At 29.2% G+C, this 12414-nt stretch overlaps 1 protein-coding gene and 1 pseudogene across 2 annotated transcripts; both read left to right on the forward strand.

Annotated features, from left to right (window-relative positions):
• Positions 1 to 5579: 5579 nt before the first annotated feature.
• Positions 5580 to 6663, forward strand: LOC114370689 (annotated as a pseudogene).
• A 4244-nt stretch (positions 6664 to 10907) lies between these two features.
• Positions 10908 to 11808, forward strand: LOC114370690 (heavy metal-associated isoprenylated plant protein 39-like). 2 transcript variants are annotated; one of them, XM_028328083.1, is made up of 3 exons: positions 10908 to 11057; positions 11268 to 11346; positions 11469 to 11808. In XM_028328083.1, exons 1-3 carry the CDS (start codon positions 11046 to 11048, stop codon positions 11684 to 11686), a joined length of 309 nt encoding a protein of 102 aa, XP_028183884.1. In that variant the 5' UTR covers positions 10908 to 11045; the 3' UTR covers positions 11687 to 11808. The 2 variants fall into 2 exon arrangements, with proteins under 2 accessions (XP_028183884.1, XP_028183883.1); XM_028328082.1 differs by having other exon boundaries at positions 10911 to 11057; positions 11265 to 11346.
• The last annotated feature ends 606 nt before the right edge of the window (positions 11809 to 12414 follow it).

Genomic DNA, 12414 nt, shown 5'->3' on the forward strand with positions numbered 1-12414 from the left:
GGTTAATCCCATGACTTTCGAAGCTAGAAATATCACTCACTGTGAGCACTAGCTTGTTAAATAAGGTTTCCATGATCTTTTAAATCATTAGCTATTAGACATTGATGGAGAAATAAATAAAAATGTTTTTGATAATTTCACAATATCTTTCAACTAGACATTAAAGAATTCACTCACTACGAATGACACAACAACAACTATCATGAACTGCAAGGGGAAATGAAAAACAAGACTTAGATGTCTTTGTTATCATTATTGCATATTTTTTAGTATAGTTTAAATCATAACATTGTAAAAACACACACACCCACTTATATACGGACTCCAATGATTCCAAAGTTACAACAATTGTTTAAGAAATCTACCCGATTTAAGGTAGTTTATGTCCCTCGGAGTTCTTTTGGTGCAATTTCTGCTACAAAGATAGGAACCTTGTACAATCCATAACATACATGATCAATTTATAATAATTCTAACATGTAAGTGTCTAAAATGAAATGTTGTCAATTAAGTAGTACTTGGGTGAGTATAACTACAACCAACCACTTATGAAAAAGCTCCCATTCCATATCCTGTTGCTAGCCCTCCCAATGTCCAAAGGCGTTGGACCCTGTATAAAAGAGAAAAAAAATTATGTTTTGTTATATGCTTGGAGTTAGAGAACAATTTATGGCAAAAACATAGTGCAAGTTTTGGGGTAAGAACCTCGCAAATATGAATAACAAGCCACCTTGCGACACAGAAAACTCTTGGCACTCTCATTGTCTGCATATATTCCAAAATCAACATTTTCTCACCTTGGATACCCCAAATAAAAATAACTAACATGTTAATCACAAAAAACTATCATAATTTCTTTGAACTTACCCATTTACGTCCAATAAAATCATCATTCATGGATTTTCAGTTGGACCAACTAAAAAATCTTTTCAAATTTTTTCCACTAGAATATTGTAGTTAAAAAGCCATTACAAGAAGATGAACTCCTACAGATTTCTTATGTTGTTTGAAATAGGACCATCGAAGTTACAACCAATAATAATTTTGTTGACAGGCGAGAAAGCATATGTTTTGTTAGAATTGTTTTGATTAGAACTAATTCAAATTTGAGTTACTAGTTTAACAATCAATTCTACATTGCAAGGTTGACAACTTATTCAACTCCTCAATGGATTTTGAAAGTGGTCCAGTCATGTCCTTGTTGTAAGATAGATCCCTATAAGAGAAAAATTGATGGTTACTTTAAGCAAAAAAGGAAAAATCAAGAATTAAAAAAGAGATCAACTCATAAAAATTGAATAATGCAAACTGCTAGGCTAAGAATCCCAAATCCAAAGTTAAGACATCTCTTTCTTGAGGTGAAAAGATCTAACTTCCCTAACAGAAAGGCACATAGGCCAATCATATCCTTTTGGTCCATTTAAGAAGGTTTCAGACCAAGCATGTTGGCATCCTAAAAGTGTAAATAAAAATATAAACTCCTGATGAAATTTAACCTAAAATAATATGCAAATTTCCAACTATTTCTTTGTAAATATATATATAAATTCTAAATAATTTTTTACATTAAAACTTTAGAATTCAACCATATATAGAGAATTTTCACAATTTTCAATATAAACCTTGTTTTCATTCCTACTATTTCTTTATGTAGTTGATCAAGTAGATTCTACAAGACTCAACTCCTTTTTTTCTTTTAGGGTTTTGCAAAGATTATACAACTATGGATTCTTCTTCTTAATCCACCACTCATCCAACTATAGGTGTATGTTTATAATTATAAGATCATTTTTAAAAATTTGTTGTCCTTTTTTATAAATTTCTAGATGCATTAATTATTTTTTTCTTACATACCCTTACTTAATTATTCTCTCTCCAAACATTAATGGAAAAAAAACTAAGTGAATAGAGAGATAAGAAAAATGTAATTTTGGAATGTTAGCATAAATAATTGAAATATTTAATGTGATTAACTAAATTAATTACTTTTCTTAAAGACTAATATTAATTGAAAGACGAGAGGAATATTATTTCAAAAAACTTAGGAAAATTGCAACCTAGTGGTTAAATATTTATATATTGTTTTTTTATTAGCTATTGCCATTTCAAACCTTATTTTCACATGAACTATTTGAAAATGAAGATTAGGGTTTTCATGAATGTTGTAGGGATTGAGATTTAGTAAAAAAAAAAAATTGACCTGTTTTTTTAGTATAATTAATTTCATTTTATTTCTTAATTTGTCAAGTTCATTCTTCTAGTGTGGTGTTGGTTGAGTTGGATGCATCTTCTTCATTAGTGTTCGATGTTTTAAAAAAGTGTTGCTTGATATGCCTTTGTGCAATCTTCTGTGGTTTTGTTTGTTGAGTTCTTTCACCACATTTATAGTATATGTCAGTTCATTTTGTCATTATATTTACTAATTCAAATTTACCATACTGATTTAGGTTTAGAATGATTGTTAAATGGATAAAACCAAAATGTTGTTAGAGATCTACTTAGAAATTGTTTGATGAAAGTTGGTGCTTTAATTTTTTAATCTCACAAACAAAGAGACCGCATACGCATGCTTTCCATCACCTGAATTTCCCTCTCCCTCTCTTTCTTTTTTTCTTTTTCGTGACCTTATGCTGTGCCATTTTTCTTCAAATTGTTTAGCCAAATGTGCCACGCGCCTTTAATTAAAATTAAAGTCGGAAAACATTAGGTTTTTTCAACCTTTTTTTGCAGTAATTTTTAGTTTGATTAAGACTTTTTTCATTAACTATATACCTTTAATCAAAGTCATCTTGAATGGAAGCATACCTGAAATCCTTAGAGACATTGCAAGTTGGCCTCCTATTAGGACATTTCTTTGGAAAATATTATGCAAATTATTCCATTTGATAAGTTTTTGCCAGATAAGACAATAATAGATTTTTTTCAACCTTTTTGTTTTAGCAATTTTTAGAGAAATACTTGTAGTTAGTTAGGAGTTAGGACGTATTTGACTAGCAGTTCGGATTAATCAAGGATGGGAATCAACTATATACCCAATTAATGCAATTCAATAAAGAAAGCAACATATATTTGTCCTGTTTGAACTTAAAAAAGTATTTTATTTTCAAATATTTTTTAATATTAATAATATTTTTATTATATTAAAAAAATTTATGGAATTTATTATTATTATTAAGAAAATATGATATATTTAATTTAACAATATTTAATGAGTAATAAAATATGTAAAAGACTTTTTTTACTAACTAATATGTGACCTTTACCTGCAGTTTAAAGTTGTAAGTACAAATTAGTGATTCTTATCTACATCCGTTGCAAACTGTAGGTATCATATGTAATGATAGACAAAACTTATACTAGCAGGCTAATAATCATCATTACAAAATCTCACAAAGTTTTGACACTAATTATCCAAATGCTAATTGCAATTACACATTTACCTATAGATTATTAACTTCTAGTAACAAATTTTATCCGTCCCTAGAAGTAAAATTTCTTTTAGCGTCAGACTTTTCATAGTTTCATATTATCGAGTTCATTAGAGTTTGTCAACTTACAGCTTGTGAATATCCATATCTTTCAATGAATATGCTCAATGGCCCAAGTCCTAAGGCATTTCTGAAACACGACTTCAATTCAACGCATATTTAGTTTTACATTGGATTTTTTAAAATCATGTTGAAATATTGATTTTGAATTAAAAAAAGTTAGGTAGTTTTTTTGTTAGATAATTTTTTTTATAATAAACTCTATTTGTATCTTGCTTTTATAATAAAAATATCTAAAATATAAATTATATTATTTTAAAATTAATTTGAACCAAAATCAATTTAATTTAAAATTAATTTTATGAACTTTAATTTCTTCCAAACCCACATTGAATCCCTCTACCACACAGATAATGGTTTTACTTGAATTCCATCATGGTTTGCTAAGTCGAAGAGCCTTGTCCATGCAGTTGAATCTTCAGTTAAATAAACTAACATTATATATAAAACTTTCATTCTGTGGAAAAAGAATGGTCATCAATTACGCCCCGGTTATGGTATCTGAAATTCTGAATCCTAGAAATAACCAAATTAGTGGTTCGCTGTCAAAAAAGTATTGGCCGGCCCTATAATAAACTTAAAACACAAACCAATCAAAATCAATATCTAACTAACCAGACCAAGTTATTAGCACAGTTCTGGCACACTCCAAAGTCCTAATAGTGTACTTGCACGAGGAGACGGACCACTACTATAAATACTTGAAGTTGAAGGTTTAATTTGCAAAGACTTTGCATGCAGAAATAAAACCTAACGTTGTACGGTTGTAGTACAACACCGAAGCTATATCTATGCCTATTTGCAACGCAAATCTTCGTCTAGCCACAAACCCATTTTCCTGGTCTTGTAAATATGGGACAAAATTTTAACATCAATACCATAAGTATTTTCTATATTCTTAACTAATAAATGACAATGTCATTGAAGTACAACATTAATTTTGATTGGAAAATAATTATAAGAAAAGTATTTATAGTACTGCATCTAAGTATTGTTTATATGATTATGTATCATTTAATTTAGATGATGTTTAGAAAAGTTTATGCAGAATGTATTTAATCGTATGAAAAATACAATATAATTCTTATATTATAAACTTTTTCTTAATTTACTTTATAACATTTCAATCAGTTTTATGGTCCTAAATATTTATAGCCTAGCGAGTTCTCATACATACACCAGTAGAAATTCTTGAGTTTCATGCAAAAAATGTCATACAAATTTAATTTCGTGACAAGTTTAGACTTGGGTGTGCATATAATAAATATTACTAGTTAGTATTTTATATAATATGTATTATATATATTAATAAATAATTTATAATTTTAATAATATTTTAACTTAAATAAATATTATTATATTTATTATTATAATAAAATATTAATATTTAAAATTTCTAGAGTCGTGTTTTATTAGAAAATAAAAAAAATATTTGTAGAATTTCCCTGCAGATTTACTTATATTTTTTTCTATAGTATTTTTTGTGGGTTTAAAGTACATAGGAAAACTACCCACGAATTTAAAATCTGCAAAAATATTACCTGTGAATTTTTCTGCATATTTAAACTCCAAGGAAAAATTACCTGCAAATTTTTCTGCAGATTTTAAATTCATCAGAAAATTACCTATGGATGTAAAATCTATAGCACTGTTTACCATAAAAATCTGAAGAAATGTTTCCAAAAACATCTCAATTTTTTACAGCATGACCGTTGGAACAAAAATTATTATATATATTTGTTGTAGAAAAATTTCGCAGAAAACTAATTATCTGTGCCAGAATTATCTGAGAAATGAGAATCAAAATCCCCAAGAGACTTGTTTCTATAGAATTTAAAATAAATTTTGCAGGAAAGTCTTATATAAAAATTATGTAAGAAATAAAAAAAAAAAGCTATAATGATGTATGTACTTGGCAGAAGACCACATAATTTGGCATCCTTAGTTTAAAATAAATAGGGAAAGGTTTTGCATGGACTTTGCATCAAGAACCCTACGTGTTACTCAATCAATTCAACATCATACCATACCATGGCTATCTGGAACACGAGTCATGTTTTAACCAACAAACCCATTTTCCTAATTCCTCTACTTGTCTTTGTAACCATGTTGTTCATGTTACCAAACAAAGTGAACTCAGCACATTCAGTCTCTTTCACCTTCAACAAGCTTGGTGGTGACCAAAAGGATCTAATCTTCCAAGGTGATGCCACTTCTAATAACAATGTCTTACAACTCACAAAGTTAGATAATAAAGGAAACCCAGTGAGTGGCAGTGTGGGCAGAGTCTTATACTCTGCCCCATTGCGCCTTTATGAAAGCTCCACGGTTGTTTCAAGCTTTGAAACCACCTTTACCTTTGCCATCTCAGCAATTGACACTACTCCAGCTGCTGGAATTTCCTTCTTCATTGCATGATTCTACAATCCCTCCACATTCTGGTGGGAGGCTCCTTGGACTCTTTCCTGACTCAAATGCTCTCAAAAACTCTTCTTCCTCTAATAATGAAACCGCTATTGATTTCAAAGCTTCATCAGACAAAGTTGTTGCTGTTGAATTTGACACATACCATAATTGGGATAGTTGGGATCCATATTATAAACACATTGGAATCGATGTCAACTCTATTAGGTCCAAGGCAACTGCTCAGCGGAATTGGCAAAATGGGAAAATTGCCACTGCACATATCAGCTATAACTCTGCCTCTAAAAGACTAACTGTTGTTGCTTTTTATCCTGCTACTAAAGCTGTGACTCTTTCTCATGACATTGAACTCAATAAAGTGCTTCCTGAATGGGTTAGAGTTGGAATCTCTGCTTCAACTGGAGCACATAAACAAAAAAATACCATTCTCTCATGGTCTTTCACTTCAAGCTTGAAGAACAATGGGGTCCAGAAGAAAGAAGACATGTATATTGCAAGCGTTGCGTGATCATCTACGTGCATGGATCAATGGCCTTCCATCTTCTAATCATGTGCATCAGTCTCATGTAATGTATGTTGTGTTAACAAAACAAGGACAAGTACGGAGTACTAGTCCATTGTTGTTTTCTTTCTTCTTTTTTTTCTTACAATAGCAACAATAAGGTCAAGACTCTATCTGAGATCTTGTGTATGGTACTTAAAAATCTCATCACTAGGCCAACCCTAGTGGTATGTACTAGTCCAATGTTTATGCATGCGTGTTATTTTACTTTTAAAAGTATATAATATTATTAAAAGAATGGAGTTTGCTTCTGTACCCAAGTTAATATAGAGAAATTATTAAGTAGTCTTCAACTATCATGTGTCTATGGTCTCAAGAATTTCTATTTGAGGCATAAACATGCTGAAGAGGGGAGCTGAAGCCATTCACGAGTGAGGGTGCTTTTGCTTTTAGTGTAATGAATAATGATCCCAAAGTTAAAAGATCATTAAGTATAATAGAATAACAGTATAGTACAAGCAATATAATCAGAACCAAAGAAAAACAATATATGCTGATAATGGCCAATGGGGAATAAAGTTTCATATCAGCACCAAAGGAACTATAGGAAGAAAGAAGAAGAAAACGTTGATTGTGGATAGCACTAGGCAAATGAAAAAGCCAATTGTGTGGGAAATGCACAGTTCCCACTCACGACAAAAACATATATATATGACTAATTAGCGTTACATTTAAACTGATGTTAGTGTAATCCAATAGTTTTCCTTGGGTTAGGATTTTGATGTAACATTTAACAAATATTAACCTTTTTGAAATTTCTATGGATACCTTCATTTCATTGGATTTGTACACTCAAAAGTTCCAACCCAAGAAGTTAACTTGAGAAATATTTTTGTATAATATATGGCTTTCTTCACCACTGCCAAAGTTGAGCATGATCTGTTTCCTAACTTTCTTCTTTTTCACAAACCCCCACTTGTTCTACTGCCTAAGGTTCTATTCGTGTGTCTCTCTCTGTTTTTGTTCTTTGACCGGGTGAAGTGTTCTATTTCGTTTTAGGCATATAAAGTATACGTTTGAATTAAAGTTTGCAAATTTAAGTTGGTAAAAAATACTATAAATCTTACTTTTTTAAAATTAACTTTTCTTGTAAAATTTTACTCTTAAAACATATATTTGAGGTAATAAATTCCAAACTGATTTTACTCTTGAACACTTGAAATATTCTCACTGAAAATCCAAAGAAATAGAATATGTATACGGATGGATATTTTGCAGCAGTAATATAGTTATAAAAAAAATTATAACATATATCTCGTAACAGTATATGAAATCAATTTTGTCAAGAAATGCAAAGAAACAGAATTAAAAAAAATGATCGATTATAAGTTTATATTAAATTTGAATATTCACTCTTGAATATAAAAAATAAGTCTATAATCTTTTATTACTAAATTGTTTTGTTTCTCTTACCTTATGCCACATTTTTATACTTGCATAATTTTTAAAAATATTATTATTTAAGTTTAATTGATCGTAATTTGAATTTTTAAAATTTAAATTGTGACATACTGTATTTAATTAATGAATATCAAGTTAACATTTTATAATAAGTAAGATCTTCAGTTTAATTTTTTTATAAAAAACTTTATTTAATTTCTCCGTACCATGATTGTCCATGAATATTTCAGACACGAAAGAGATTTTTTTAGGTTACGAATGAGATTGCTTCTTATGGAGAATTAAGAACCTTATTGTCTAAACCAAAACCAAAACCAAAATTATAGAGGTTATGTGTCTAATTCAAATAATTTATTTTTTTATAATTTCTTTCTTCTTTCTAAATATACATGATTATATTATAAAAGGTGTCTTAGAAAAAAAATACATTAGTAAAATTAAATTATGCTAACTTTCTGAATTAATACGTGAATTATTTTTTTATTAATTATATTTTAGTCCAAACTGACTATTAGAATATGTTGATAAATATGTTGCTAACACTGTATATAGTATTATTACCTCATGCCTATATATAAGTATTGATGTTTAAGGATAATAGACATATGCTAAAAAATATTTAATGAATGTAAAATATTATTATATTTGAACTGAAATGTGCTTATTTAATATCTCATTAGTGTTACCTCATGCACACGAATACTTAACTTGTCATTTTCAAAGTCATTAGGTCTAATGAATTAATACTCTCCATTTGTGAAATGCAGAGTCATTCAGTGTAATTTAACAATGATGTGATTTTTTTTTTATCATTGATATAAAATATTTATCAATCTTATTAATCATTAATTTTTATAAAAAAAAATCTGACTTTTACATTTGAATTGTGTATTCCACCTTCACTCGTAAAAATAAGATGAATTGTGTATTCCACCTTCACTAGTAAAAATAAGATCTAATTAGTTTATTCTATTTATTTTAAGATAATTATAATTATTATTATAACAGTAGTTCTTAAATAAAGGGTATAATTAAAAATAATAATTAACTTTGAATTTCTAAAATGACCAATTTATAAGAAAGAGTTAGTACAATGATAGTAATTTTATCTCTTAATTTTTATTTTAAATTTGAATTGAATTTAAAAAGACAAGAAATTTGTTAGTTTTGGACATAAAATAGTGGACAATCATATTTGCAATGTTTCATTAAAAAAAATCATTCTATAACATTACTGTATTGGATTCAATTGGCACAGGAAACTAGCACATATACATTTTATCATCATTCTCCAACTTCTGACAACGTGAGTGGAGATATTCAAAGCCTTTCTTAGTCCTTACATTAAATTATGGTTATGATGTGTACTAAGTTCAACTGTTACATTGCATTTCATGTAGGGTAGGGAAAAAGCTTCTATTTCGACATCTTTTTTTAAAAGAGATTCATAATTGAATTTTTTTATATTTTAAAAATGGCCTTTTCCGACGGTTGACCTAGGGCGGATAACTTTTTTTTTTTTTTCACAAAACCTAGCGGACAACTGTAACTTCTTCGAATTACTGTATTTGAATCCCACTATTATGATGTTTCAAACTTTCCATCCTCCATACATAGCAGATAGTTTAGTTGGAATTCTCTCTGGCAGTCTACTTACATTGTTGTAATTGCTTTACCATCTTAATCTGTCATTTTTTTTTTCTTCAACCAATTCTTAATAAATGGAGGACAGGATTTTTTTTTTTGGAAGCTCTAAATGGTTTACTACAATGAATGAAATGTGTTTTGTAGAAAGAGATGTTTTTTAGAACATAGACCGGAAAAAATCTTGTTTGAATGAATACGATGATTGGAATAAATTCTCTTAATTTAGAGAACATGGATTAAGAAACATTATTTAATATACTCTACTAAGTATTTTTAATTACTTAAAAAATGTTAGACGATTTTTTTTGTTTTCAATGTAATAAAACATTTTTATTAAATAATTTTTATTTGTGTTTTTTTAACAAGTATCCTAAGATCATGCATTAACGTTGTGAGAATAAGTTTCATTTTTTTTATGGGTAATGCTCTTTGTTTGTTTGTTTTCTCAAAAAAGTTTTTATAAAGTAGTCTTTTATATATATATATATATATATATATATATATATATATATATATATATATATATATATATATATATATATATATACTAAAGACTTATCCATTCAATCTAATGGACTTAAGAATTGTATCATCTTTCCCTTTCCAAAGTTTCTGTGATAACAAGACAAAATAGTGCGGTGAATGCATTCGGTAGAATAGACACAATAATCCTGGAATAATATTATACACGTAATCCAATTGAATGTAAGATGCAAAGTGACTTGCTTTTCTTCATGTTGGTGTTCTAACTTCTAACTGAATTATTTGTCCTTAAGAGTAGACTTTGAGTTGGTGCCTCATTGGTATTTTATAAAAATAGATTAAAATCTTAATGTGAAGTGAGGCATTTATCTTATAAAATCTATATGTGCTTGTTTTGGATTACAACTAATTAATCAAAATATATCTAACTTGCAAAACAATTGTTTTCTTCTTTTTCCATCCACATATTTAGTTTTTAAAAACATTATTAATCTATTCCCTGACGTGATCCAATTCTTTTTCTTTAGGTAGGAGAATATAACAAGGAAGTGACCAAGTGAGAAGGTAAAAACTAAAAAGAAAGAGAAAATAATATATACATGATTTAATAATAAATTATCATATATGATAAATTTATTTATTTTTAATTATTTTAAAAAATATACTTACCATAATGTTTGATTGGTTTATGGTGTAAAAACTTTTACACTTAGATAATTAAAGAAAATTCAACTTGGCAAATTAATTAACACACTATCAACATGCCAACATTTGTCCTATGTGTGCTATTGAGTTGAGTCATTGTGGCCAAAAATTTTGCATTTAAAGTGACCATCTTCTGGATGTAGGACAGACAGACACGCCCACAAATAAAAAGAAGATATCCTCAACCTCACGCCTTACCTTGTATTACAAAGGCCACAAGTTCTCAACCCTTCATTCTCCTCTTTCTACTTTTCACACCCATCTTCCTCTTCCCAATGGATCCCCAGGTACTGTTTTTCATTTTCATTTTCATATTCAATTTTCTGCAGATTTTTATTTTAATTTTCTTTCTTTGTTTCCATTGCTCATGCACATGTTCAAGCTTCTTTGGTTATATTTATATTATATATAATTATGTATGATTTAATTCAAATTTTGATTATCATTCTCTTCTATTTCTTCCTGCATTTGCTGTTCCCTCACTGGATCCATAGCAGAAGGTGGTGTTAAAGGTCCTTACTATGACAGATGACAAAACAAAAAAGAAAGCAATTGAAGCAGCTGCAGATATCTATGGTTGGTGTTTAGTTTACTTATGATTTCATTTTCATTCTGCCACAGAAACCATATTTCTTGGTCATAGAAAACCTTTTCTTTTTGTGCTTTGGATGCATACTAATTTGTTTAACTTTGAACAGGGGTTGATTCGATTGCCGCAGATGTGACGGAACAGAAGTTGACAGTGATTGGTGAAATGGATGCAGTGGCAGTGGTGAAGAAGCTGAAGAAAGTAGGGAAAGTGGATATAATATCAGTTGGACCTGCCAAGGAAGAGAAAAAAGAAGAAAAGAAAGCGGAAAAGATGGAAGAGAAACCAGAAGGGAAGCCAGAAGAGAAACAGGAAGAGAAAAAATAAAATCATGTCATCATATTTTTCAAATTCTTCCCCCTTCTTTTAATATTTCCTATACAGATAGTAAGCTGCAAATTGTTCATATGATTTATCAATAATGAAAAGTTTTATTGGTTCATATGACTTTTCTGAGTGTAATGATATCTATGCTTCTGCTCATGCTTGTAAATTGTACCAAGAGTGTGTACAGGTAGAAGGCAAAAAAAAATGGTATATTGAAAATACTTCTGAGAGGTAGATAACTCAAACACACAAGATTCTTTGATGAGCAAAGCATTTTTGTTAATCATTTGGTTAGTTTTGGCTGTACATATGGTCAACAATCACACGGAAGTCTACTCAATTTTATGACTATTCTAACCTTAAAAGTCTGCAACCATTTAGCTAGTTACTAACTTTATCGTACAAAATTACTTCAAATAAGGAAAAAACTCACGACTGTTTCAATAATTTTTATGTGCTCTGCATATGCAACAATTGACACCTCGACAAATTGAACTTACTGGCATTATGCTCAACATGTGAGCAAATAGTGAGAACCCCAAAATACTTGGAGACTAGTGATACAACTACTAGCGAAGATTGATATATTCTGTCTGGTGATAAAAAATATCATGAAAAGTACAAGACTGAAGAAAAATAAAGGGTGAGAGGGGGGAATAAAGGGTTTCATGTGAAACATAGAGTGAATCGTAAATTCTACCTTATGATTAGTAATATTATACTAAGCA

This window comes from Glycine soja, chromosome 10, assembly GCF_004193775.1.
Source record: "Glycine soja cultivar W05 chromosome 10, ASM419377v2, whole genome shotgun sequence".
Lineage (NCBI taxonomy): Eukaryota > Viridiplantae > Streptophyta > Magnoliopsida > Fabales > Fabaceae > Glycine > Glycine soja.

Excerpts from the sequence above, each read along its gene's own strand:
- LOC114370690 (XM_028328082.1), top strand. Across the intron at positions 11,347-11,468 it reads AGCAGCTGCAGATATCTATG|GGGTTGATTCGATTGCCGCA; the intron begins GTTGGTGTTTAG and ends AACTTTGAACAG.